General features: G+C 36.5%; 2 protein-coding genes across 11 annotated transcripts in view; one reads left to right on the forward strand and one right to left on the reverse strand.

The window, feature by feature from the left end:
- The window catches only part of b4galnt1a (beta-1,4-N-acetyl-galactosaminyl transferase 1a), a 183509-nt gene that overhangs the window by 12012 nt on the left and 144756 nt on the right, over window positions 1-26741 (reverse strand). Inside the window, exons 1-9 of one of the 6 annotated variants that reach the window (XM_051880444.1) lie at window positions 14164-14183; window positions 7777-7985; window positions 7293-7469; window positions 6717-6823; window positions 5991-6031; window positions 5012-5192; window positions 3738-3830; window positions 3474-3661; window positions 3251-3391 (exon numbers count right to left, since the gene is read on the reverse strand). In XM_051880444.1, coding sequence (XP_051736404.1) covers window positions 3251-3391; window positions 3474-3661; window positions 3738-3830; window positions 5012-5192; window positions 5991-6031; window positions 6717-6823; window positions 7293-7469; window positions 7777-7979 — 1131 coding nt within the window. In that variant the 5' untranslated portion in view covers window positions 7980-7985; window positions 14164-14183. Of the gene's footprint in view, window positions 1-3250; window positions 3392-3473; window positions 3664-3737; window positions 3831-5011; window positions 5193-5990; window positions 6032-6716; window positions 6824-7292; window positions 7470-7776; window positions 7986-12770; window positions 12905-12956; window positions 13355-14163; window positions 14184-26741 lie in introns of those variants that run through there. The other 5 variants (XM_051880441.1, XM_051880440.1, XM_051880442.1 and 2 more) reach the window with 5 other exon arrangements.
- On the forward strand, window positions 13290-26513 carry c1galt1la (core 1 synthase, glycoprotein-N-acetylgalactosamine 3-beta-galactosyltransferase 1, like a). 5 transcript variants are annotated; one of them, XM_051880453.1, is made up of 5 exons: window positions 13290-13508; window positions 20401-20558; window positions 21411-21675; window positions 23000-23664; window positions 25850-26513. In XM_051880453.1, exons 3-5 carry the CDS (start codon window positions 21453-21455, stop codon window positions 26177-26179), a joined length of 1218 nt encoding a protein of 405 aa, XP_051736413.1. In that variant the 5' UTR covers window positions 13290-13508; window positions 20401-20558; window positions 21411-21452; the 3' UTR covers window positions 26180-26513. The 5 variants fall into 5 exon arrangements, with proteins under 5 accessions (XP_051736413.1, XP_051736415.1, XP_051736414.1 ...); XM_051880454.1 differs by lacking the exon at window positions 13290-13508 and adding an exon at window positions 19720-20327; XM_051880455.1 differs by lacking the exon at window positions 20401-20558 and having other exon boundaries at window positions 13344-13508.

Here is a 26741-nt window from a genome sequence, read left to right on the forward strand (position 1 = left end):
ATTTAGATAAAAAGAACATCAGAGGGGTTTGACCTGTAATGTCTGTACAATATAGTGATGAAGTTAGACAGACTAGGTTATTTTTATGTACAAATCATACAAATGCCCCATTATGAAACATATATTACATTGTAAAGAAATTAAACATCCACTTTTGATTGTTGAGAGACTTTATGGTGCATTTCACTTATAGCCAATAAGATTTCCTGTAGCATTTTCATTGGTCAAGCATGAAGGTCTATTCTGATAACTTTTGACAATGTTTAATTTAAGAGCACGGAGAGATTCACGATTGCACAATACACAGTCTGACGGCGCGCACTCAATATCTGAGTGAGAGGAGAGGGAGTTCACTTGTATATTTGAGTATAATAATGCGCTCTCGACATTTGTAATTCAAATACGCCATAGAAACCTGCGGGTGTGATTAAAATTATGCGCAATACCTGCAATCTCGCGCTGACATTCAGGCTTTCGGATTTCTTTATTGGCTACCGATATGCCGGTCAAAGGTTTGAATAATCAAATTGTTGCCGTACTCAGTAACGGAATGTGATTTTACAAGTAGCGAAGTAGATTACTTAGCTTAATTTGCACTTTTAAATTACAGATTTAAAAATGTACTCAAAAAAGTACAAAAACCCGAAAAAGCTACTTAATTACAGTAACGTGAGTATTTGTAATTCGTTACTTCCACCTCTGATAAATGTTCGCTGTGGCAAATCACTTGACTGGATGGAAACAGCTGAGCTGGGGTGCGCGGACGCCTAGCCAAGGGCGGGAGGAGCGGGTTTAAATGGCCGCGTCTGAACAAATTTGCAGGAGGATTTTCAGAGGATGACGGGCTCAAATTCCCTTGTTATGTGCGGAAAGGGAAGGTGGAGGGTTTCAGTTCACGCTGCACTGCTAAGCACATGATAACCAAGTATTTGAAGGGTTGAGCATGCAAGCTCATTGGCTACTGATACAGCAGGAACCAATCAGATTGAGTTAAGGACCTATTAGCCTGCACCATCTAGAGTTTCATGACAGAACTTTGTATTTCTTATGCTCAAATAGCGTTAAAAAAGCTTTTTCAGGTTAGATCTGCCAATGTGCATATCAGCGATTGGCTCTTTTATTTAGAAGGCGAGACTATTCCACCATATTACGCGTTGTATTTTCTCCCATTCATAGTAATATGCAGGCTTTTATGGGGCCCTAAGCAGAATTTTATTTGGGGGCCCCTCGGTTAAAATAACTTGAGATAAACGGTATCTTCTTATATAAAAAATAAATGTAAATGTACAAAATGGACAATATTAAATTAAATACTTAAATAATGACATAATATTAACAGTTCAGATGGACCTGTAGGAAGATGTATTAACATTAAAGGAATAGTTCACCCAAAAATGAAAATTCTCTCATCATTTACTCTACCGCTGCGTTAACGTGTTGCAAATGTACGTCAAGTTGTACAGTATTGGGACGGAGGCGCTAGAACTGCAACTGATTGAATAAGCGCTGTAAAAAATCAAGCTGCCATTTTATTTGCTCTTGGGGGCCCTACTGGTGGCAGCGGGGCCCTAAGCAGCTGCTTAGTTCGCTTATAGGGAGGGCCGGCTCGGGTAATATGAGTGCACTTCTTTGTATATCTAAAAGTCTTTGATGATCATACCTTTAGCCAGTAGGGTCACACTTTATTTTGATGATCCCCTTTAGACATTCTGTTGACTGTAAGTAATGTTGCACCTAAATGTCAACTAACACTTATTACAGTATTAGTTGAGGGTTAGTAGACTGTTAGGGGTTAGGGTTAGTAAAATAAGTTGACATGTAGCTGCAAAGTGACATAGTCAGTAGAATGTCTGTTGGGGGACCATCAAAGTTTTTCCAGAAGTTAAGCAGACAGTCTACTAATACTCTGCTGACAGTTAGTTGACAAGTAGTTGCATTTCTTATAGTCAACAGGATGTCTAAAGGGGATGTCGAAATAAAGTGTAACACAAGTAGAGCTGCATTCTTTGTAGTGAAGGAAGTTCATGTATCATCAAAAAGTGTCTTTGTGTAACAGACTGTTCTTAACTAAAATGTTGCTATAGTAGCATTTTATTGCTAGAAAGCTATGCAATTTTTTTTTTAACATTCATCTTGACTGACCCACCCCTGCCTCACAAGCTCATTATCGATAAGGAGGTTAATAAAAAATAGTCACACCCAGGTAACTAAACTTGTGAAACTACTGCTCATGCAATTTAATGAGCATTACTCACTACGAGCACCATGCATGTTCAAGCAGCAGCACATCCTGATTTTGCAGAGTTAGACACGCTCCTGGGTCAACAAAATGAAATCCTAATCATATCCCTAACCATAAATTATCCCTAAAAGTAGAGGGAAATGATAGGTGAATAACACTGCTGTAGAAGCATCAAACCCTGATTGTAAACTTGACACAAACTGTAAACTTGTCCTTCAAATCTGGTTGAATGGAAATGTTGTTTTAGGATCAACAAAGATGTTGATCCAGAAATATGTTGTACTTGGTGAAATAAGGTTCTGCATCCACACATGTGTTTTCTAGTTCATAATCCCCCAATAAGCCAAACACACTTGAGTATTAGTTAATGGTATCATTTGTTAGTGCAATGTGAAAACGGCAGGTGAACTAGACCCAGGTGCATGACATCCCTGCTTCTTTGCATTTTGCAATTTTCTGTTTAAGTTAACTTTGAATCTCATTTGTTTGCCACAACTAACAAAAGCTTTGTGTTATGAGAAAAATATGCATTGCAATATGTTTTTTTTTCTAAACGTCAGCTTTGGCTTTGTGCTATATGAAATATAAGGAAGTTATCTCCAAATGCAAGGCCTTGGTTGGTTGTGCACTGGAGCATGTGTATAAGAGCGTAGTAATATGCTAATTTACATGTTACTTTATGAGAATAAAATGAATAAAATTTATTACAATTTAGCCAGCTGCAAGACAAACACCTTATTTTAGTAGCATGATGACACAAACGCACAACTATGTTTCCCACAAGGTTTCAGTGATTTTGTAAACCAGTTTCTAATAACTTCCTTGTTTTGGCTTCATATGTGGGAGGGAGAAATTTCAACTATGAGACGGTTCGGCTTCCAGTATTTCACAATCAATACATTGCTTCCTGTTTCTTATGTAAAAACATCATCCACCAAATCGCAACAAATTTTCATGATTTGTCTTGGTGTGATTGAATGATTGAAGAACAGCAAAAGGCTCTCTCACCAGGTCCAAAGTAGTTCTCTCCAAAATATCCACCATTTTTTCCAGTTTGGTGCTTGAGGTGAAAATAAAGTCATCATCCACCCAAAGCATGTATTTGGTTGTTACCTGAGAGACTGCCAGATTACGGCCAGCAAACCAGCCCTGTAATGAGGAGCAGACAGTACTTTAAGCAATCTATTTGTCCTGAGAAGAAAACATAGTATGTAATACTATGCATCCATACCTTGCCAAAGGGCATGATATAATGTTCGATGTAGGGTCCAGTTACAGGTTTAGGCTCCTTTGTGTCATCAGCTATCACTATAGTTATTGTGGGGTAGAACTGTCGAATGCTCTTGATCAAATCCTGAAGTTTATCATAGCGAAGAAATGTTTTTGTGGCAATGGTGACCAGCGTGCTTACATTGTATTCTGTGGGAAGGACAATATCAAAACATGAGTTTTGTGAAATTTCTATATTTATAATTATTTAACATATCAGTTTTACCTTTTTTGGGTCCAGGAGTATAGAATTTAGGCATTGGTGGATGTCTGATCTTAATGGTGAAGGTGGCCTGGTTATTCCCTGCATTAAAGTGTACTGCCATAGACAAAGGAATAGTGTTATATAATTAAAAAAGATACAACAGACTACTGAATATAGAGATAAACATGCATTACAGCATAAATAATTGCTAAATGACATGTATTGTCAGTAAATTTTGTTTATTAAATAGTTTATAACATTATATAAAATGTGTAATCTCCAAAGTTTTGACAGTTGTTTTGCAGTCTTTCTGTTGAAATGTATCTTCTTGATGATCCTGCCTTATTCACTGAATTGTGTGCTTTGGATTTTTTAATCCAATATTATTCTTTTCTATAAATCCATGTAGATGTCATTACAACATCATTACAAGGAAATTATGTCAGTATTTATTTACCCTGTGTTTTTATTTTATTGTGTGGAACACAAAAGAATTAAGAATAATTCTTTAAAAATATTTATATAGCAGCTATATCCATACAACAGTTTAGTGACCATGAGCTAACAAGAATGTAGCCCAAACTAATTTTGTGATATATTTTAACCCATCTGTATTCACACGATAGGTTTGTTTGAGAAACAGATCCACTCTCAAATGATCTTTCTTACCAAACTGTCAGTAAATTGTGTTTATATCAAACGGTGCTCAAACACGAGACATAGAAAACACCATAAAACCTCTATATGCTGTTCCGTTTTCAGCCATCATTAATTTAATCTGTGTTATATATGTGTAATCTCCAAAGTTTTGACAGGTTTTTTGTTGAAATGTATCATATCCTTATCTTGATGATTTTGCCTTATTCATTGAATTGCGTACTTTGGGTTGTTACATTTTATATTATTCTCTTTTATTAATCCTTATAGATGACTCTATCCTCCGTGTCATTACAACATCATCACAGGAACCTGCTCTACAAGACGACAGGGAACACAAGCTGGCTGGATATCTGATTAGACAAAACCCTTCTCTATGCAGTGCAACTGTACAATCATAAAAGCAATCATGAAGCTGTTTGCTCAGTGCTGGGGTTTGTTGTAGATATAGATGGAGCAGAGAACATGTTTCTGAGGGCAAACTCTTTTAGTAAAGCAAATGAGATAATACATTGTTGTTGTTTGCAGAACAAACATCTGCATTCATTACACCTAATTGCTGATGTTCAGTTTTTAATTGTTGCCGCATTAAAGAACATAATCATATTAGATTAAAAGAATGTGTTTTGGGGTCTCACCTACATCTGCTTTGTTGGGATGGAACAGTGTGTTTGTGTAGGTAACAAACTCAAGCTGTCTGTTTAGTGAGGCCAGAGATCTGCTCGTAAAACTAATATGCATCTCTCCTTCCCCTTTGACTTGCACTCCATCCACCATCGCTGCCGTATTGAATGTTCCCATTGTAGCTTTCAGCTCTACCTGCAAATGATATTGTATGAAAAACAGATTTCTGGGCAATAATAGGGCCAAAATGACTAGTGAAGCAGAAAATTCTTGTACTATGATGAAAAATTACAATTCACTCCCTCAGTCATGTAGCTTTCTTTGAATCATCTCTCTGTTAATGGGATAATTCAGCCCAAAAATGATAACTGTGTAAATATTTACCCTCATTTCAAACCTGTATACTGTTATTTTATTGTGTGGAACACAAAAGAAGAATTAAGAATAACGCTGCTCTGTCCATCAACAGTTAAGCGACCATGGGCTATAAGATCCATAAAAAGTAGTCCAATCAATTTTTAGTAATATATATATCATCTGAAGTCACATGATAGGTTTGTGTGAGAAACAGATGCAAATGTAAGTCATTATTCACTCTTAAATAATTCATGCCAATTATTTTGCATCATTCTTACGAAATATGATGCCTATGGCAGCTCGGATGCCATGATGTTTGTTCACAAGACGTGAGAACCACTAAAGTTATCAACATCCAAACTGAACACAAATCATATGGAATCTGGGGAGTTGAATTATATATACATCAGTTTTATTTTTATTTTTTTATTTTCCTTTTTGCAGCTTAACAGCCCATGGTCACCATTGTATGAAACAAAGCTGTAAAGGTTCTTCTGTACTGTTTCTATCAAAAATGAATACAGGTTTAGAATGACATGAGGGTGAGTAAATTATGACAAAATTGTTATTATTTTGCTAAACTATTAATTTAATGAATTACCATTTATGAAGCATATAGAATAATGGTGGACTTACGAAATAATGGTCCATTTTGTGTTCTTGGTTCAGACTCAAACCTTGAAAACACAATAACATACTGTAGACTTAATCTTGCTCATGTGTTTTAACTCATAAAGATAAAGCTTATGCTTAGAGTATGCTTATGCAGAGTTTTACTGATCATAATCTTTGATGGTGCACAATTATTGCAAACCAGGCATGTGTTAAATGTAAGTCAAAGATGCATATTAAAATTTGCAATTTGTTTCCTGTAGAATGGAAATTAAGTAATTCAGTTCAAGACAGATACAAGTCTTCAAAATGGTGATACAAATCTGACTTAAGTCCACATCTCTGATTGTAAATGACACATTAAAAAATAAAAGTTTTTTTTCTTAATGGCAACCACATGGTGAAACCTGTGGACGCGTGTTTCCGCCACGAAATAAAAAATAGCTTTTATAAACGTTCACTAGAAAAAAAACATTACTGGTGTGCATCTTGAGACAGAACAATGGCACAGACATATTTTAAGACTTTTTACTTTCAGTTAAAACAGCTTAAACATGCATTTTAGTCTAGGACTAGCTTAAGCCTTGTCTGTGAAACCGGGGGTAAAACTTAACTCGTGATTGTCTCTGTATTCTGTGAAAATAAAAGTCAGAATTACCTTTTTAATTTTTCATTTAGTGGCGGAAACAAGCTTCCATAGAAACCAGTTATATTCTGTCTATATTATCATAAAAACATCTTGTGTTTTACCAGGAATTAGAATGGTTCTTTTTGGTCTGACTTCCACACCCTGTGTAGGATATTGAAGAGGACTGTTGGCTTCTGCTAAGATAAGTGAATCTGCAGCTGTATATGTCCTGAATGGAGAAAATACTAAGGTCATTCGTGGAGTTGGCATCCTACTACTTCTTGGGTTAGTTCACCCAAAACTGAAAATTCTGTCATTATTTATTCATGTTCTCCAAATCAGTATGACTTTCTTTCTCCAGTGGAACAATAAAGATATTTTGAAAAATGTGGAAGTTTTTTTTTTTATCTTTACAATAAAAGTCATTGGCGTCAAATGAAGTTTGGACCCCGACATTCTTCAAAATATCTTCTTTTGTGTTCTACAGAAAGTCATACTGGTTTTGAATGACATGAAGGTGAGTAAAGGATGACAGAATTTCCCTATTTGAGTGAACTCTCCCTGTAAAGAGAGACAAAGCCAAAGAAAAACACAAAACAATGGTATCTTTTTACATTGTTACACTTAAAGGAAATCTTTACTCAAAATGAGCAAAGGCATTTTTTTGAAAGCTGAAATATGGTAAAATGATGCACCACCTCTTATAGAAACTGCGATACTCTTTATTTCTGTATTGCTTTGCTTTTTTCAGGTCTGAATCTTTGAAGGATGCATGTAGCTGTGTAGCTGATACTCGAGGAAACAGCAGCTGAGCGAATGGGAAATGAATGCCCGGTTTGTCGCCTTCACAAACACACCCATTTACAGCACGTACCCTGGCCAAAAGTAAAAAACATATTTGAAAATTCACAAATCATGTCATTCATTCAATGCACTAACAAAAAAAAAACAAACAAAAAAAAAAAAAGAGTATAAAGTGGAAGAGGTGCCACTAGTCAATGTGGACATTTTCATTTCAAATAATGTGGTTGTAAATTTACAGCCTGAAAACAAAACCCCCTTTTTTTCAGTGACACTGAATCCCAAAATACATCTATGTATTTTCTGTCAGGAAGTTATTTGTATTGTTATTATGCAAAGCTACACTGGCACACTAGTTTGTGTATCTCGAGTTCTACTCACTTTGACATGCTATCTTTGATATGGTAAGGGATGTGGTCATATCCACGGTTCATGTTTTGTACTCTTTTCTCCAGCAGCACTTTTGAGTCTGCTCCCTGTAGCACATCTACCGTCATAACGGTGTTTGAGTTCCAGCGGTAAAAGAGTATGACTGCGAGTGGCAAGACCACCAGCAAAACCAACACTCCTTTCTTGAACCGCATAATTGCCTAAAGAACAAAAAGACAGGAGAGGTATTAGCTATCACATACGTATTCAGAGCTAGAGTCCTTTTGAAAACATACACAATATCTTCAGGATACGGTTGATTTTTATGACAGTTATAATAATTAACCAGTCCGGTCACTGCTTTGCATTAATTTTGTTTTCTGGTCAGTACAGAATTCTGCTTTTCTCAAATCAGATGATTAAACCCAACCGACCGATTGTGAGTTAAAACAGAAAGCAAGGACCTAATTTTCCTACATTTGTTTTTCTCTATTAGTCAGTGGAAAGTGCTGTAGCACATATTTTCCTAAAAATTCAGCGGTTGCCTAGTTCACATTCATCTATTCATTATCTGCACCAATACTCAAATCTATGGCTTTGCTTCAGTTTGGTTTGTTTTTCTTTATTTTTTGCCAATTAAAACTCACTGTACTCTGCACTCGTGCCCTTGCCTCTGTTTCTGCACCCTCACCTAAAACACTACTGTAGACTCTTTATAGACATAATGGTTTTTATATTATACAAACTATATTCTGTATGTTTGCATCAGTCCAGTGAGTGAGAGGTGTTTTCAATCTGCCTCAGTGTAAACAATGTTAGTTCACTTTCTAACTGCCTAGAAACAACAGACCTAATTTCATGTCAAAAGCCAAATGCCAAGAGAAACTAATCTATGACAACTGAAATGATCATGCAGGCTTCAAAAGAAAAAGGGAGGAAACTACTTCTCACTTCACACACACACACACACAGAGAAAGAGAGAGGTTTGTTCTAGTTTTAAACCATACCTCTAAGACTGAACAGCACACAAACTAGTCCACTTTAGCCCTCACAAGTCCAACCAAACCCATGTACACACATATAAATAATGAGTTTAAGAAACAAATTCAAAATGTATCAAATCCGAGGGTGAGAAATCAAAATTGACTGAAAATACATTTTTATTTTTAAAACTCTTCACACTTCTCCTAACCAACTTTCAGCTTGGCACAGCAGTTAATTTCACATTCAAAATGCACTAAAACTACCATAACTCTTTATACATATCTCAAATCATTCTTCCATAACAATAGCAAAGGTTTTCACCCAAAAACACACTTTGTCACTCATTTAGGGACTACAGGTGACAAATAGCCTTCTGGCTAACTCTGGCATATTGACAGAAATGTTTATTAATATGCATTGTCCCTGTACAAAACAAGAATAACACTGTCTGCTGTTCAGAATTCACTGCAGCATTTGTTACCTGATCCATGTTTACATTACAGTACAAAAAAAATATTCCCGAGTTTTCCCTTTTCTATAGATGGTAATAATATTAAAAGACTAACACCTGTGTAGGTGTTCAGTTACATCTAATTGTTTAGATAGTATTTCATTTTTCATTCAGAATATATATAATAATAAGCTGTCTTATTCATTTATGTATGCTGGGATTTGAACTTAAGTTTAAGAGTTTTTAAAAGAAATTGGGCTGTAAGTACATGTTTTGACAGAGAAAATAACTTGTATAAGATGCAATCATCAAATGCATTTTGTGCCAAAGCATTGATGCACTGCTGTTGTGCTCACTGTATGAGTTTTGAACAAGTGAACTAAGTATTGAAAAATGGGTCCTACAGCGATTGTAAAAAAAAAAACTGTAAAATGTACACTTTTAAAGAATGTAACTTATTAACTTCTAACTAAAGAGCTATACACTGTAAAAAATATTCCGTAGTTTTACAAAATAATTTTGGCAGCTGTGGTTGCCAGAATAATTTTGTAAAAAATACAGAAAAACTGTAAACACATTTACAAAACAAACTGTAATTTACAAACAAGAAAATTTGAATGTAAACCAGGAAATTCAACAATGCACACTAACACTAAAGTCTGTTTAACATATACTGACAACCACCATAACAATGCAGGTGGTAAAAGAGAAAGCCACATGAAAAATCAGAGCTTATCACAAATAGTTTTTCCACGAGCTGAAGTATATACTAATACAAAGAAGGTGCACAGAGTCATTCACGAAAACTCAAAACACCATCATGGTAACCCACACTTACACAATGCAATAAACATTCATTAAACAACAGAAGATGTAACATAAAACCCTAATGTACATAACTGATAACAAAAACTATTAAGAAACATGATTTTTTTTAACCAAAATACGTTCAAATGTGGAGGGAATTGTGGGGATATTAGTTTACAGTTTTTGACTGTAAATTATACATTGATTTGTTCTTTTTTACATATAAAAATTTTACTGTGAAAATTACATAAAATGTCTGGTAAGAGCTTTTACAGTTTTTCCCTGTAGTCTCATTGTTAATACGTAGGTATTAATACGTAACTTTCAAAAGACACAAAACGTACATTTTTGCACGTTTAGAAAGGTGCTAAAATGTACAATTTTGACGTAATTATGGCACTAAAACGTAAAAATACTTACGTTTTTACAGCGAAAAAACGTAAAATATTTACGAATCTTTTATGTCAAAGATATATGTATAATTTCCGTTTTATCGTTTTGTAGATAAATGTAAGATCCCTAAACCCCATCCCGAACCTAAACCTATCCATTTTATATGGAATGTTAAAAGAATAAAACATAAAGAACAGAAATATGTAGGAAAATTACAATTTTAGTAAAAATATAACATTAAAACGATATTTTGAGGCACTAATCCTACACCTACCCCTAAACCTACCCATAACCATTTCTTTAAACTACCTACTGTTATAAATAAAAGAATGACAGACAAACAAGCGTAATCACAATAATTTATTTTTTGCGAAAAATGTCAAAAGTGGTAAACTTCAAATGATGATGAGTTCCAGTCACAGTCCTCTCTGGCGGTAATAGTTTTTATAGGGTACAGAGCAGAATTTAACTTATTAATCCATGAAAATAAGACGAATCCGGCTTCTCTCCGTGAAGGCGCGCACTCATTTCAAATGTCAATCCACTGAAACACGGCATGTCGCAATCTGTGACGAAGCAGGGGAGAACCAATGAGCGTTCGATATCAGTGCCGTAAACCATGTCGTAACGCTTCTCGAGGGTGGCGCTACTTTCGAATTTGAATCATAACGAGCGCGAGCTTTGACTGTGACGGTCGCTGTTGCTGAGAATCAAAATGAAGATCGATGGATAAAGGGCTGAATTTGGATCTGTTCCTTACAAACATATGGATTCTAAAGATTTGGAGTACAGCGAACAAATAAAATGGATGTGATTTGTGAATTTATGTTGTGTTTTGGTGTATCTTATGGTTGTATTGTCAGTCGCTGCATAGGAGAAAACGCCTTCTGTGTCGCACAGCAAACAAACTAAATATTACAAAATGGTTAAACAATTACAGAAATTTTATTCATAAGGTTTCAAATTGTAGTCTTGTTTAACATTATGTAATCCTCCGAAACGAGCAGCACAAGTCACGAACAGAAATGTTATTTCATATTAAGTAGATGAGTAAACTGCTTTCAATAAATTAGACTAAAAACATCGTTAAATCATTAAAGCCACGATTTTAATATTAATACATGGGAATTCATATACATTCACACTTTACGTTACATGATTTACGTTTTTTTGCTGTTAATACGTAAGTATTTTTACGTTTTAGTGCTATAAATACGTCAATGTACGTTTTTGTGTGTATAAAAACGTAAGTAAATGTACGTGTGGTAGAACCACAATTTACGTAAAAATACACACGTTTTCTCATGAGATCACGTTGATATAGTACAAGAACTTACTGTTAACCTATTTAAAAAAAATTTCTGTAGCGTTTTTACAATATTTTACCATTAAAATCGCATTCATTTTTTACAGTGTAACTAAATTCTAAAGTCTTTTTTAATTGATTAGCAAGACCAGATGGTTGGAAGCTTGTTTCACGGTATTTTATCTGAGAAAAGTGAAAACGGCGAACCACACCCTTTTAATGTTTTCTCAGTTGAGTGAGAAACCACTGAGTGAACAAGCAGGCTACGACATAGTACAAAAGCAATGTTGTAATTGTTTATAATAACCAGCTGTAATTCATCTAGGCTATATGTAAAACATTACCACCTGAAGTAGCCTATACCATCACCCTGTCATGAACAGTGAAGCCAATGAATGTTTTTTAGACTTTTATTTTAAATATTCTATAATATTTATATTCTGCTAGTCTTACCTGTGTTGCAATTTATAAATCAGACCATAATAAATGATATTTGGCTTTTACTCTAAATAGTATATATCTCCATTTCATTCCTTTGAACATCAAATTAAAATTAAAGTGGAATCGATCATATTTTTAAACTTTAGTGTTTCGTGATACAGGGTCATATACTGAATTATATTTAACACGCACTTCCGCAATATGTAATGTAATAAAGCACCTCTCGTTTTTATTACTACTGTGCTTAATTAGGCTATTCGAACGTATAATGTATCTTATGGACACTAATGAAACGTTTATATAGGCTAGGCTAATCTTTGTTTTGCCCGGAGTGGAGAACAGTAACATCAAAAAAAGAACAAATAAGACAAGTCAAATGTTTTTACACTTTGAAAATATATATATATTTTTTCCTATATGAATTAAGTTTCTAAACATTTCTTGAAATGACAAAACAGACCCATATACATTTCCAGCTTTGAAATACCATGCATGTAACAGGCTGCGAAATACAATTTCCGATTTCTTTTGGGGACCTTCACTTTAGTCAAGTTTAATTTTTTTCAATCACGTATAGTTTGACATATTAATTTAATAATAAAATCTGTAGTATAATGTCTTACCCTAAAATTAATTACAAATCCATTTAATTGCTTCAGGTGTAAAGAAGCATGTGGAGAGAGTGAACGAAGATTTGAAACTCGAATTGCAAATAGTAGAATAAAGAGACACAAGACATTTGGCAGAAAAACGAAATGGGAAAGACATGGGTTACTTATTTAATAATAACAAAAATGTTTTAAACTTACGCAAATTCAGTAGTGTAACTATACCGGATATGTAGCAGATGGAAAAAAAGGGAAGTGCACTGTGGTCACGCAGGGCTGCAAGCTCACAGTCTCGAGCACTCCGTTATCACGCAGTAAGAAAAAAGAAACTACTTACTGACAGACAAGACAAAGCAGGCAACACCGTGCAGCAGCGAGTTATTCAGACCAAACTTACCCAGCAAACATTGGTCCGACGGCAACGTCGTGTCCCTGGCCAAAAATATTCGCGGTAGGACTGCATAAATCGTTAAAAATATGTAACACAGAACATTTCCAAAAATTGCATTCAGAAACGTTTCATAACAGGGGCGAGGCTAGAATTGTTCATATAGGTGGGCCTTCAAAACAGGCTGGGCAAATCGTATGATCATATCGAGTATGAAAACTGCTTGTAAAACCAACGTGCACATGTCACTAATTAACTTTTTTGGAAATGCATGACGGGACGTGTCGGAGTCTTTTCAACTATCATTAAACGTCCGAGGAACGGAGTTTGCTGGGAACGGGGAGAAAACACAACTCTATAAAACTGTAAGAATAAATTGCAAGAATATTCCAATGCAGATGATTAAAATAGTTAATGAACGTTTTAAATAGTCAACGATAATACCTAACATATAAGATCTTACGATAGAAAATGTTGTAACATATTTTTAAGGAATTGTTTTGTACAACAATGTTTCCCAGGACCTGTAAAGAGAAATTATATATTCCGTCATTAAGAGAAGAACGAAGTGAGTGAAATTAGGACCAATTTCCTTTCATTTCCTGTTAACCCTAAATGTAAAGAGGTGCACGTTAAAATTATAATCACATATACCCTGCAAAATCATTTTTAAGAATAAGATTTAATGTTGGGGATTCAAATTTATGTCAAATATGCAAGTTAGAGATAGAAACACTTGTTTTTTTCAGTGCAATTTGGTAAACATTCTGGAAGGATGCATTCAGCTGGATGCAGCAAAGAATATCTGTACGACTAATGAGAAACTGTTTAAATGCGGTTTATATAAAAAGGTATCTTTGTAATAAATAATTTGTTGCTGAAATTTGTACATTCTTCAAAATTCCTCCACGATTATTGATTTTAATGAGGGATTAAAAGTCCCAAAGCATTATATTTGTACTCCTTATTGGAAAATTTTGGTTTTATAATATGAATAAAAAAGAACAAAAAACTTCCTACTTTTCCCCCCTTCTTTCTTTCCTTTGTCTTTAACTTAATGCTGGGTATATGTATAGCGTGATATAACAATTAATTGTAGTCTTTGTTTTTTTTTTTTAAATCTTTCAGTTATGACTGCCTTTCTGTTAATGTTCAATATGAAAAAAAAAAAAAAAAAACATGCTCAGTCCCTCCTCCTTCCTGGAAGAAAGGAAGTAACTAGTTTTTTGAAAAAATTAGACTAGGCCACAATTTCTTCCGTGTTTTCAGTATGCCATGAGAGAGGAAATGCCCACCAGATAGGGATGTTCCTCATGTTCTAATGTTATCAGCAAACACATTGAAGAATAAGGTTTCCACACGTCCTGGATATCCTGGAAATCCTGGAAAAATAATTAATTTTCACACATGGAAAATGAGAGAAAACATTAATTGTCCTGGAAATCTCTTTCTTTGTTTAAAAAATGCTCTTGTTCATTGACGAGCTGTTCCCTTTCAAGGGAACTCACACTGCTTCAAAACGCTGTGTGAACGCTTCTGCATGATTGCATCGTGAAGCACGTATAGAATCAGTTCAGTGGTGTGACAGAATGTCATCAACCAGGAAACTATTAAGCATACCCAGACCAAACAGTGCTTCTGTTTTCTGTATATATATATATAATGGCGAGTGAACAGTAATTCAGAAAGTGTGTTCATCCCTGCCCACGCTTCATCACGGGTGGAGATACACATCTTCTCTCTGTGTTTTTTGATTGGGAGAGCAGCATGCTCAGTCAGCCCTTGAGGGGGCTTAATGTGAGCACTGTGAGCGGCTACGGCTGAGAACACTGCGGCTTGGGTCCTGCTTCTGCCGAGGCAGAAAGTTCATCAGGAAGTTCGGGTTCTACAGCCGTTACTTTATTGTTCCAAAAAAGGATGGGGAGTTGCGTCCAATTCTAGGTCTGGACCAACTGAATCGCTCTGTAGGGAAGCTCAAGTTCAAGATGCTTACCCTCAAGCAAATCGTGTCACAAATCAGGTCCGAGAACTGGTTTGTCACAATAGATCTGAAGGACGCATACTTCCATGTTTCCATCCTTCCACAACATAGGAAGTTCCTGAGGTTCGCTTTCTGGGGAGAAGCCTGCCAATATTGAGTTCTTCCTTTTGGCCTAGCTTTATCACCTGATGTCGTTCTCACGCACATGGTTGAGGTTGAATGCCAAGAAGAGTGTGCTTTCTCCAGATCTGTGGACCACTTTTCTGGGTGTGGTATGGGATTTGACGTTGATGCAGGTACGCCTGTCTCCTGCTCGTATCGTTTTGATTCTCTTAGCCATGAAAGAGCTAAAGCTAGGCCAGTCACTCACTGTCAAACAGTTTCAGAGACTTTTAGGTCTGATGGCAGCTGCGTCCAACGTGATAATTTTGGCCTGCTGTACATGAGACCTTTGCAGTGGTGGCTCAAGACCAAGGGTTTTTCCCTAAGGGGAAATCCACTCCGCATGATCGGGGGGTCTGCGGTCGAGCCCCTTATACAAGCTGGCTCACCAGATCTTCCTGTGGGCACAAGGGAAGCTGCTCTCTCTGAGGGCAGTTTACATCCTGGGGTATTTAAATCAGGGGGCAGACATCCTGTTGAGGCAGGGGTCGAGGCACGGAGAATGGAGACTACACCCCGAGGTGGTGGAGCTCCTGTGGAGAAAATTCAGCCGAGTGGAAGTAGATCAGATGTGACCTCCATAGTGTGTGAGAACCAATGTGGACAGTGTGTTGTCGCTAGAGGTTTGCTTCTCTAGCGACAACACACTGTCCACTTTGGTTCTCACACACTATGGTTCAGATGCGGCCAAGGTCACATCTGTACACCTTTCCTCCGATCGCTCTGCTCCTGGGAGTTCTGGAGAGAGTTTGGGGTTTAATTCTAGTTCTAATAGCCCCGTACTAGCCGGCCCGAGTATGGTTTTTGGACCTTGTGTCCCTCCTCTGGAGATTCCAATCAGGAGGGACCTTCTCTCTCAGTCGAAGGGGTTGTGGAAACTATGGGCTTGGCCTCTGAGGGGGCCCAGCTCATAAGCTCAGGTCTCTCAACTGAGATTGTTGAGACCATTTTAAGCAGAGAATGAGCAAGTGGGTGGACGAGGCCATCTCACTTGCTTATGAGTCGGCTGGTCAGCCTTCACCTTTGGCTGTACGGGCCCACCCAGGAGTATGGCTGCTTCTAAAGCATTACTGTCAGGAGTTTCTCTCCAAGATGTTGGTGATGGTCCTTGCTGCACACGTTTGTGAGGTTTTATGATCTTGACCTCGGCTTCACTCCAAGGGCGCAGGTGCTCTCATCTTAGTGTGCGCATACGATTTCACATGAACAGGCACGTGCTCGTACGGCAGCGTGGGTATAGCGTTCCGACGCAGCGCGAGTTCCCTTGAAAGGGAACATCTTAGTTACGTATGTAACCATGGTTCCCTGAAAAGGGAACGATACGCTGCGTCACCCTGCCAATTCCCAACTCGTGTTCGCTCGACACCATGCTCCAAGCAGTTTCCCCCAGAACCATCCAATTCTACGTGACAGCATGGAGATGTTTCAAAGCATTCCTCTTCACATATAACATCCGATCAAAGGGATTCAACGATCCCTGCCTACCCGCCCAGACACCAGACAACCCATAACGCTACACAAACTCACAAAATGTATTCATACCCTTTGCACGGGTTATCAACCCCTCAATACCGCCCGCTCACTCGACACAATGTTTATTTTAGCCTTTTTCAGTTTTCTCAGATGCTCGGAATTCACGATCACCTTCAAATTCAACCCGAAAGTCCACCCCACCATTTCAGACATCTCAAACTTGATCAAACAAAGCAAAACAGACCAACCTTTATCTATATTTTCAACCTCTCGTCTCCAGTCCAACCATACCAAACTGTTCTTGCGTACTTCCAGTTTAGAAACTCCCAGGCTCCTTTTGATCGTCTTTTCATAGATGCCTCCAACAAACCTGTTGCACGCTTCTGGTTCCAAAAGCATCTCAAATCCGTTCTCCAGCAATCAGGCATCTCAGTGCAAAATTTTTCTAGTCACTCTTTCCGTATCAGGGCAGCAACATCAGCAGCCCAAAAAGGCCTCTCCCAGCAGCAGATCCAAGCTCTCGGAAGATGATCTTCAGACACTTTCCAAAGCTACATCAAGACCAACTGGTTCCACATGAAAAATAAAGAAAATCTTTCTCTTCGACTGCTAGCGAGGTTTATCCCTTCTGATGCTGCGAGTCTTTATCTCCCATTGGATGCTGCGAGAGCCCTCCTGGTCAGTATCCACCTGTTCTCTTTCTCTGTCCGGCGAGTCTTACCCATCCGATGCCGTGAGTCTTGATCTCCCGTTGGACGCCGCGATAAATCTCCTGGCCAGGCAATAGATCGCCAGATCTCTATTTGTCAGGAATTGTAAGGGATCATATGGATTTCTTTCTGTTCAGGGTGGGTTTGTTACATGTTTTAGTGCTGTCTCCTAGTTTTTATGGTTTTTATGGATTAATTTGCACACCTGTTATTCGTTTCATTGATTTGGTTTGTTTGTTCTTGCTTCTTTCAGTTCATTGTCAATTCTCATCATTATTATGTTTGGTTGTTCTGTTTCCCTGAGTGTTTTGGTTTGAGTTTTATCACTAGATTTGATATTGCAACATTTAGATCCTGCTCAACTGTAAATAAATTCACAAAAATGAAATGCAAATTTATCTACATTTTGTAGTAAGATTTATTAAAACGTAAATAGCCAAAACACGGAATTGCAAGAAAAAAGTCAGAATTGCATGATATAAACTCACAACTGTAAGGAAAAAAGTCAGAATTGTGACCCTATCCAAAGCTACATATTTGGAATTCAGATATGGAACATATGGAAACATAATCAGGTATTCTCAGAACCCATAGGTTAATCATAATGACTGTATTCCACAGCCTGTTTGAAACTTTGCCCTCAGGCGGATGTTACAGATCTCTGTGCACTAGAGCATATAGGCATAAAAACAGTTCCCCAGGCTGTCTCCAACTTAAATAGCTTGAACACAATTGCACCCTTTTTTTTTTATATATGATTAATAATTCAGTACTCTTAAGGTGTTTATCCCATCTGAATAAATAGATCCTTACTATGTAAATATAAATGTTTGTTTATATAGTTGTATATACACATAATGCACACATCTGTTCATAAGTCTTCTGATCTAGATGTATAGTACTTTATTTTTAATTTCTTCTCATTTATTTCTATTTCTTATGTTCTTACTATCCTCTTGTGTTATATATGTGTGGATGGATAGATGGGTGTACCCAGAGCTGTGTTTGCGAACACTTGGTAAATAAAGCTCATTCTGATTCACAACACTGCACCAGGAATTCCCTTTCATCTTTAGAATAATCCTAATGGTTTGCAAACATAATTGGTTTCATTCTTTAACAAAGGCATAATGTAATGTTTGCCTTGCATTTGACCCAGACGTCAGATCAGGCCATGATAGCTGCTTCCTTCCTGTGTACAGCAAGTGAATGGAGACATCTAGTGGCTACACCTAAGTAAAAACAACATGCTAGTGAATACCAGGAGAAATTACGATTATAAGATTATTTGGTAACACTTTCTATGAAGACCATGCTTATAATGATTTATAGACCCATTTATACTTATTTATAAGTATTACTATTCTATATATATATTTATAAAGCCTCATTAAGATCTATACTGCATTATAAGAACAGTTATAGATACATTTATATTATTTTTATAATTACTTATAAGCCATGCATTTGCTTTTTCAGTGTGCATGTTCACAATCCATTATACACTGATTTATAAATGATCAAATATAAAACAGTTCCAGAGATATTTGTTTGCTGTACCAATTTGTTATTAATTATGTCTTTAATGGCTAATGTTTGCATTAGAGGTCATGAATGGTAATTTTGATTTGTTAAAATCTATATCTCCTCAGCCATATGCATGGTATTGCTTATAGCAGTTTGGAATTATACTTTAAAAATATTGTTGCAGTGTTTTGCTAGTAACATTAAAAAAAGATAAATTTTTAAATTTTTATATATATATATATAATTATTATTACAGGAATTATTGTTCATTAGTTACATTTACAAGTAAGCAACTTAAAATGTATAATGAGCATGATTTCTTAACATTTGATTTAGGAAAATTGCATCCTATATGTTCACTTTACTTAAAGCCATCAATGATGCATTTCTAGAGATTACTAACTGTATTATTACTTACAATAAGTATTTATAATAACACAGCTATTAGCAATATATTCACTAATTTGACAGAAATAAATCTGAATAAAAAGTTGACTATATAATAACATTATAGCAATGCAAGCTGCATCTATATAAATACATTCATGGAACCATACGACGGACTAATTAATACTTATAAATCAGTGTATAATGGATTATTAACATGTGCATTGAAAAGGACAAAAATAATATAAATGCAACTATAAATGTGGTATAGGTCTTAATGTGTCTTTATAAATGTTTATAAAATAGTAATACTTGCTTATAAATAAGTATAAATGGAGCTATAATTCATTATAAGCATGGTCTTCATAGAAAGTGTTACCGATTATTCTTTATTATTTTATTCTATTGGTATCACTAGTTTTTAAAATTAAGAAATAAATACAAATCTGCATATGGTTGTGTAAAATAAAAAGGAATATTTATTTAAGTATAGTTTAATTTGTATTTGTGTTGTATCGTTATCACCACCGTATCATATTTTGCTATCTTATGGATATCAGCCACTTTTTTTCTTAATTAGCTTAGAAAAATAAAATAGGCCTATTGATTTTGCTGTAAACAAAATGTTTTATAACACATATAATAATTTATTTTGCCTTTACAATTACGATGCAATTAAAATATAAAAGTAAATTATTTAATTTTGCAATTAAATGTTATCATTAAATGTGTCATTCCTGAAATGAGCGAACGCCCCTAGTGGGCGGGGACACCCATGACAACAAACCGGCCTTTCCTCCAATCAAACACCTCGATACGGCGATCCGTGTGTGATGCTGACACCGTACTCGCTCATGACAGAGGATCTGTTGTCCGGTAATAGCGCACAAAGAGGCCTGATAACCATACGGTTAAAGGCAAACCCTATGCTAATACGAGCCAAAGTAAGTCGGGTGACCTGCACACACCCTGCCTTTTAAATAAAGAATTAAACTCTGAACGTCTGTTTATGTGTAGACGTCACAACACGCACTCAAAAGCAACCTGACGCGCTCCTCTCATGTAAGCTCGCCGATATTGAGGGGAAAGAAAGACTAAAGGCATGAAACTGACCGGATCTCACAGCATTGTTTGGGACGCTGAGAGGCTTGCAGAGGGGAGGTAAGGAATGCAAGGTAAGGGCCTTTGTCCTAGATCTCTGATGTCAACACAAGTGCATGCTTTGTGTATTTTATACATAGACTATATAACACAGTATTGCAGAATGTTATTTCTTTTATCCGTGCAAGATATATTTAATAACTTAATATTAAATGCAGCATTCTGTCTATTAATCCTGTCTATTTTAGATAAAACCAGTTTAGACTTGGATTTGTAAGGTTTTTGCAGGATTTCCTTAGGTAAACACTCGATTTGAACACTTTCATTAAATTGAAATAGTAGGCCTAGCTGAGATTTAGTTTAGGCTATAGAAAAAATGGTTTCATAAAGTAGGCTATTTCATATATCATACAGAGGGTTGACTGTAGTATGATGGATGAATTTGTCTATTTTATGAAAGCATTTTATATAGCCTAAACTAAACTTTGTCAAAAATTAAATAGCAATATGACTAAAGGCCTGGCAGCAGCAGAAGGTGCCTAATTCTTGGGAATGAGGGTAAGAACCAAGATTTATCAGTCACGCAAGGTAACCAGCTTATAATCTATTCCTCAGATTTACCCTGAATCCTAAAATGGGTTTAGTAGATATCAACATGCTTGAGATGATCTCGATAAGAAGTAAATGGCGTATGCTTTGTGTATTCAATTAAATAATGTTATAATTCAGACAGTATTTAACCCTAATATACAGAGATCTCATGGTGTTTTTCAGATGGACAATTTAGAATTGTAATAATAATTGTAATTATAAAATAATTAAGTAAAATTAGATTTTTTTGTCAATTCATAATGCAAATTAGTATATTAGGATCTTTGTATCCAGACAATCTGAAAATTAATACAATGAAATTAATGATTTTCTAGCCCTGCAGTGACTGATGTGGGCAGGATCCCTGAGTGGTCACCATGAAAGCAGGAAATTCAAAGTGTGCTTTCTCCCTGGGCTTCCTGGTGGGCAGCTGTACCTTGTACGTCTTCTTGAGACAGGTATGGTTTGAGGAGAGCTTCAGCCGGCAGCATGATGGCAAGAGCAACCTTGCGTCACTGGGGCCAGAGCAAAACACCCCTAACCTTACCTGGAGAGTGGAAGGATCTGCCCTGATCAACCTCAAGCATCCTCACCAGCCAGGTGCTGCAGCGCCCTCTAGTGCATCATTTATGAATGAGCGTAACATGATATGAAATACTGCAACTTAATAACTGGTGCAAAGCTTTCACTTTCTAAACACTTCATTTAGTTTTCTTTGGATGAAAGTGTATTTTGTAGCCACAGTAATATGTTCAAAGTGCAATTTTTGTAGCCTTGCATTATGCACAGCCAATGATTTCAGTTACCGATGCCATTGTATCCGCAGTCAGACATGATTTATTTATTATGTGAGTAAAAGTGTTCTATAAAGGGGGTGTAACTGAGTTAAAGCGAGTATTGGACACGGGTCTTGACACGTTAGATGATATTTGTTATGTTGTAAAAATAAGTACTTGTTTAAAGAGGTTCTTGATTATGGTTTTACTTTTTTAACTTTAGTTAGTGTGTAATGTTGCTGTTTGAGCATAAACAACATCTGCAAAGTTACGACACTCAAAGGTCAGTACAAAGGGAGATATTTTCTTTTACAGAAATCGTTTTTTTAAGGACTACAACAAAAGGCTACAACGAGCTTCTTCCTGGGTTGGTGACATCACAAACCCAAAATTTACATAAACCCCGCCCCCGAGAACACACAACAAAGGGGGTGAGGCCATGTTGGGCTGCTTTAGAGAAGAGGAAGAGTTGTTGTAGTAGAGTGTTGTTGTCATGCTGTCATTTTACGCCGGACTGCTTCACAAACGAGGGTCAATTCAACACAAAAGATTAACATGACGGCACATGCTAGTCGATGAGTTGAATCAACTCCACAGCAACTACATAAATTTATCCACTAACCATTCAGAAACGTCCTAAAAGTTGTAACTTCTTCCTGAGTCTCTCCATCAGTGTCGGTTTGAACAATGTAAGGCTGAACACCGTTACTGACAATCCTCATTTTGGCTGCGTGAGATTCTCCAGCTTTGTTGTTGTTGAGCGTCCGAAGTGCGAGCTGTTAAAGCTCCGCCCTCTTCTGGAAAGGGGGCCGGGAGCAGCAGCTCATTTGCATTTAAAGGGACACACACAAAAACGGCGTGTTTTTGCTCACAACCAAATGGGGCAAATTTAACAAGCTATAATAAATGATCTGTGGGGTATTTTGAGCAGATTAGTTAGGCTACTGATTAGTTAGTGTACATAATATTTAACATTTTTTAAAATGACTATTCTTTTCTGTATGTGTAAAACATTTTAATTAGGGGAAATTGATAAGAGTACACCTTTAAAATACAACTCTTAGTTATAAAGAAGTCTCTAATGAACAAAATGTGGTTTGATTGTATTAAATTGCAACATAACTATAGAATTTGCTTTAAATACACAGGAGAGGACGGTCACATTGCAGATGAGCTGTTTAAGAAAGTGCGTATCCTGTGCTGGGTGATGACAGGGCCTAGCAATCTACAGTCAAAGGCTCGGCATGTGAAGGCCACATGGAGTCGTCACTGTAACGTAGTCCTGTTCATGAGCTCTGAAGAGGACCGCAGCTTCCCCACAGTAGGCCTCGGCACAGGAGAAGGCCGTGACCAGCTGTACTGGAAGACTATTCGTGCCTTCCACTACGCTCTGAAGAACCACGGCGATGAGGCAGACTGGTTCCTCAAAGCAGACGATGACACGTTCGTTGTCGTGGACAATTTGCGCTGGATCTTGTCAAACTACACGGCAGAGCAGCCCATATACTTTGGCAAGAGGTTCAAGCCGTACGCCAAGCAAGGCTACATGAGCGGTGGTGCGGGTTATGTACTCAGCAAAGAGGCCCTGAGAAGGTTTGTGGAGGGTTTTAACACCAAAGTGTGCACTCATACCACCCCAGTGGAAGATCTAGCGATGGGTCAGTGTCTGGAGAAAATGGGAGTGGTAGCAGGAGACTCCAGGGACACACTGCACCGGGAAACCTTCCATCCTTTCATTCCTGAACACCATCTTACTGGAAAGTTCTCCAAGACCTTCTGGTACTGGAATTACTGCTTCTACCCAATTGTAGAAGTAAGTCACGCACTTTTAATTTTTTTTAAACATTTAGACTAGCTTTCAAACATTTAGGGTCGGTAAGATTTTTAAAAATATTTTTGATGTAAGTCTGCTTACCAAGTGGCATTTATTTGATTAAAAATACAGTTAAAACAGTAATATTCTGAAATTGTATTGCAATGCAAAATAACTGTTTTCTATTGTAATATAGATAAAATATGCATCATTGTCATTTTTTCCAAGATATTTTAATGTCCTCCGTGGCCTTTGTGACATTCCACAGCTTCCGTCTCCCACACACAGCAAGCTAATTAGTTATTACTTTGGTTTTTACATAAGTTAAACTTATTTTTATGAAAAGCTTTAAGAACTTGAGTACAATCTGTGCCTGAGAGAAGAAAACAATTAAAGTGTCAAAAGTAATTTTCCATTCAAGATGTACAGTAGTATTTTAGGAATGAATAAAAATCAACAACATTGTTTGAGAAATATGTTTTTAAAATGAAATTATCTCTCATAATTTTAGCTCTCTCATTTTTTCAAATGCCACACTGAACTAGCAAGTCCTTCAGGTGATTGCAAGTGAAACCAACAATGGATAGGTTTGATGGGGACCGCATTTGTCGATAGTCTTTCTTTCATGTACATGATGATGTGATTCGTGACTAGACAGCTAATGACTAACAATACAAAACCCAAGAAATAAACACAATTTTGTCTTGTCATGGTAATCAAAATGGCCACAAAAAAGGATACAAATTACTTTTCAGTGTTTATAAAGTGAGTTTAAAAACTAATATGAATATGAGTAGATTTGTGTAATTTCTTAAATAATAATAATGACTTTTAAAATTCTTTAATTTTCTTTTTTTTTTTTTTAAAAAAAGAAAGAAAAAAAAAGAAGCAAAAATCAAGGTTATATTGACGTTCTTACAATGGAAGTAAATAGGATTTAAAAGCAGAAATCTGAAGCTTATTTTTTAAGCATTTCAATGAATTCTGTTAAAAGTGTATTTTTGGAGCTGTAAAGTTGTTTTTTGTTTGTTTTAAGGTTTTAGCAACTAAATTGTGTACTTTAACTGGACATAGTACATGTTAGCAAGTTATTTGTTTTCATATTAAAACATATTTTGTCTTATAGCTGTATTTTAATGTTTACAGATTGGCCCCATTCACTTCTATTTAAAGTGCCACACTGTAACTCAGATTTTTGCTTTTTAAAAGAAAAGAAGGGACCAGCTGAAATATTTTTTTTTGTGGTAATCAACATTATGACTAGTGCTGTCCATTGAGCTTAAAGGATTAGTTCAGTTTCAAATAAAAATGATAATTTACTCACCCCCATGTCATCCAAGATGTTCATGTCCTTCTTTCTTCAGTCGAAAAGAAATGAAGGTTTTTGATGAAAACATTCCAGGATTATAGTGAGAGTTCAATGGACTCCAAACGGTTGAAGGTTAAAATTACAGTTTCAGTGCAGCTTCAAAGGGCTTTAAACGACACCAGACGAGGAATAAGGGCCTTATCTAGCGAAACAGTTGGTCATTTTCTAAAAAAAAATAAAAATGTATATGCTTTATAAACACAAATGATTGCCTCGCAAGTGCTTCCGCCAGACTGCCTTCTGTTTTCTTCAAAAAGCTTACGCTGAATGTCCTACACCTTCCCTATTCAACTTACCGAAAAAATGGAACTGGCGCCACGTTCGTTACGTAAGTTGAATAGGGAAGGCGTTCTTACGTTCATTTAACGTAAGCTTTTTGAAGAATACAGAATCACGTTCTGCCGGAAGCACTTGCGAGGCAATCATTTGTGTTTATAAAGCATATACATTTTTATTTTTTTTTAGAAAATGACCGACCGTTTCACTAGATAAGGCCCTTATTCCTCGTCTGGTATCGTTTAAAGCCCTTTGAAGCTGCACTGAAACTGTAATTTTGACCTTTAACTGTTTGGAGTCCATTAAACTCTCACTATAATCCTGGAATGTTTTCATCAAAAACCTTAATTTCTTTTCGACTGAAGAAAGAAGGACATGAACATCTTGAATGACATGGGGGTGAGTAAATTCATTTTTATTTGAAAGTGAACTAATCCTTTAAATTTTAGGGAACCCAGAATATTCCTTTAATGCAACCTGTCTATGATCATGTTGAAATGTACCATCCCAGCATCTCTTACGTCTGTTTTTCCCCTACAGGGCCCACAGTGCTGCTCTGACCTGGCAGTGTCTTTCCACTATGTAGACCCTGTGCTAATGTACACGCTTGAGTACTACACTTACCGTCTGAGGCCCTATGGCTACCAACACCGCTACCAGCCTCCAGTGCCTGCTGTACTGTCTTTGGCTCCCCACACTGTGAAACCCACCACAGAAGCTCAGAGATTAGAGGAGCGTTTTAAAGAAAAGTCAGTTTCAACGTACACCATAAATCCCAGAGCTGAGAACGTGAAGAGTACTGAAACAACAAGTCACAGAGTCACAAATGCTGCCCAGGGGAGAAATATAACAGACAGAAGCACAGCATGATTGTGAATATGATAATATTGCAGAAAATATTGCATTATGTAAATCCAAAATGACTAATGTGAATGTGATGAGCATTTTAGATCACCCAGTGTCCTGTGCAGATGGAGTGGTGTGGTGTCGTGGATACAGATCTGGGCTAATAACCAAAAGCTGTAGATTCAAACCTCAACAAAGAACAATTTTTGCCATTATGGCTGTTGATCAAGTAACTTGACCAGTTGTACATGGTATTAAGAGAACTGCAAGTCACTTTAGAAAAGTCTTTTGCTACTTACTATGGATTTGGTGATAAGGTCCTGCTATTTGATTATTAAATTGTTTTGCTGCCTCCTGGTCCAAGTGCAGTAAAATTGTCTGATTTACAAGCTTTATTTCATCATAGACCAAGAACATAAAGAGCTTCAGTAGTTTTGTATTTCAACAGTGAGACAAAAATGAAAATGAAAAGCTACATTTCATATAATAACCAATGATTCTTTGGGGTTTCTTTAACATCTCTTTACTTGGAAAGTTCAGATGGCCTTTTTGTTGTGATCTTGAAGTATTAAACAGAGGGACACAA

This window comes from Ctenopharyngodon idella, chromosome 22 (genome assembly GCF_019924925.1).
Source record: "Ctenopharyngodon idella isolate HZGC_01 chromosome 22, HZGC01, whole genome shotgun sequence".
Classification (NCBI taxonomy): domain Eukaryota; kingdom Metazoa; phylum Chordata; class Actinopteri; order Cypriniformes; family Xenocyprididae; genus Ctenopharyngodon; species Ctenopharyngodon idella.

What these genes read in the sequence shown, in the direction of transcription:
- c1galt1la (XM_051880453.1), top strand. Translation starts at nt 21,453, where the DNA reads ATGAAAGCAGGAAATTCAAAGTGTGCTTTCTCCCTGGGCTTCCTGGTG. An exon ending in CAAGCATCCTCACCAGCCAG is followed by an intron (nt 21,676 to 22,999) that starts GTGCTGCAGCGC and finishes TTAAATACACAG; the next exon opens with GAGAGGACGGTCACATTGCA. An exon ending in GCTTCTACCCAATTGTAGAA is followed by an intron (nt 23,665 to 25,849) that starts GTAAGTCACGCA and finishes TTTCCCCTACAG; the next exon opens with GGCCCACAGTGCTGCTCTGA.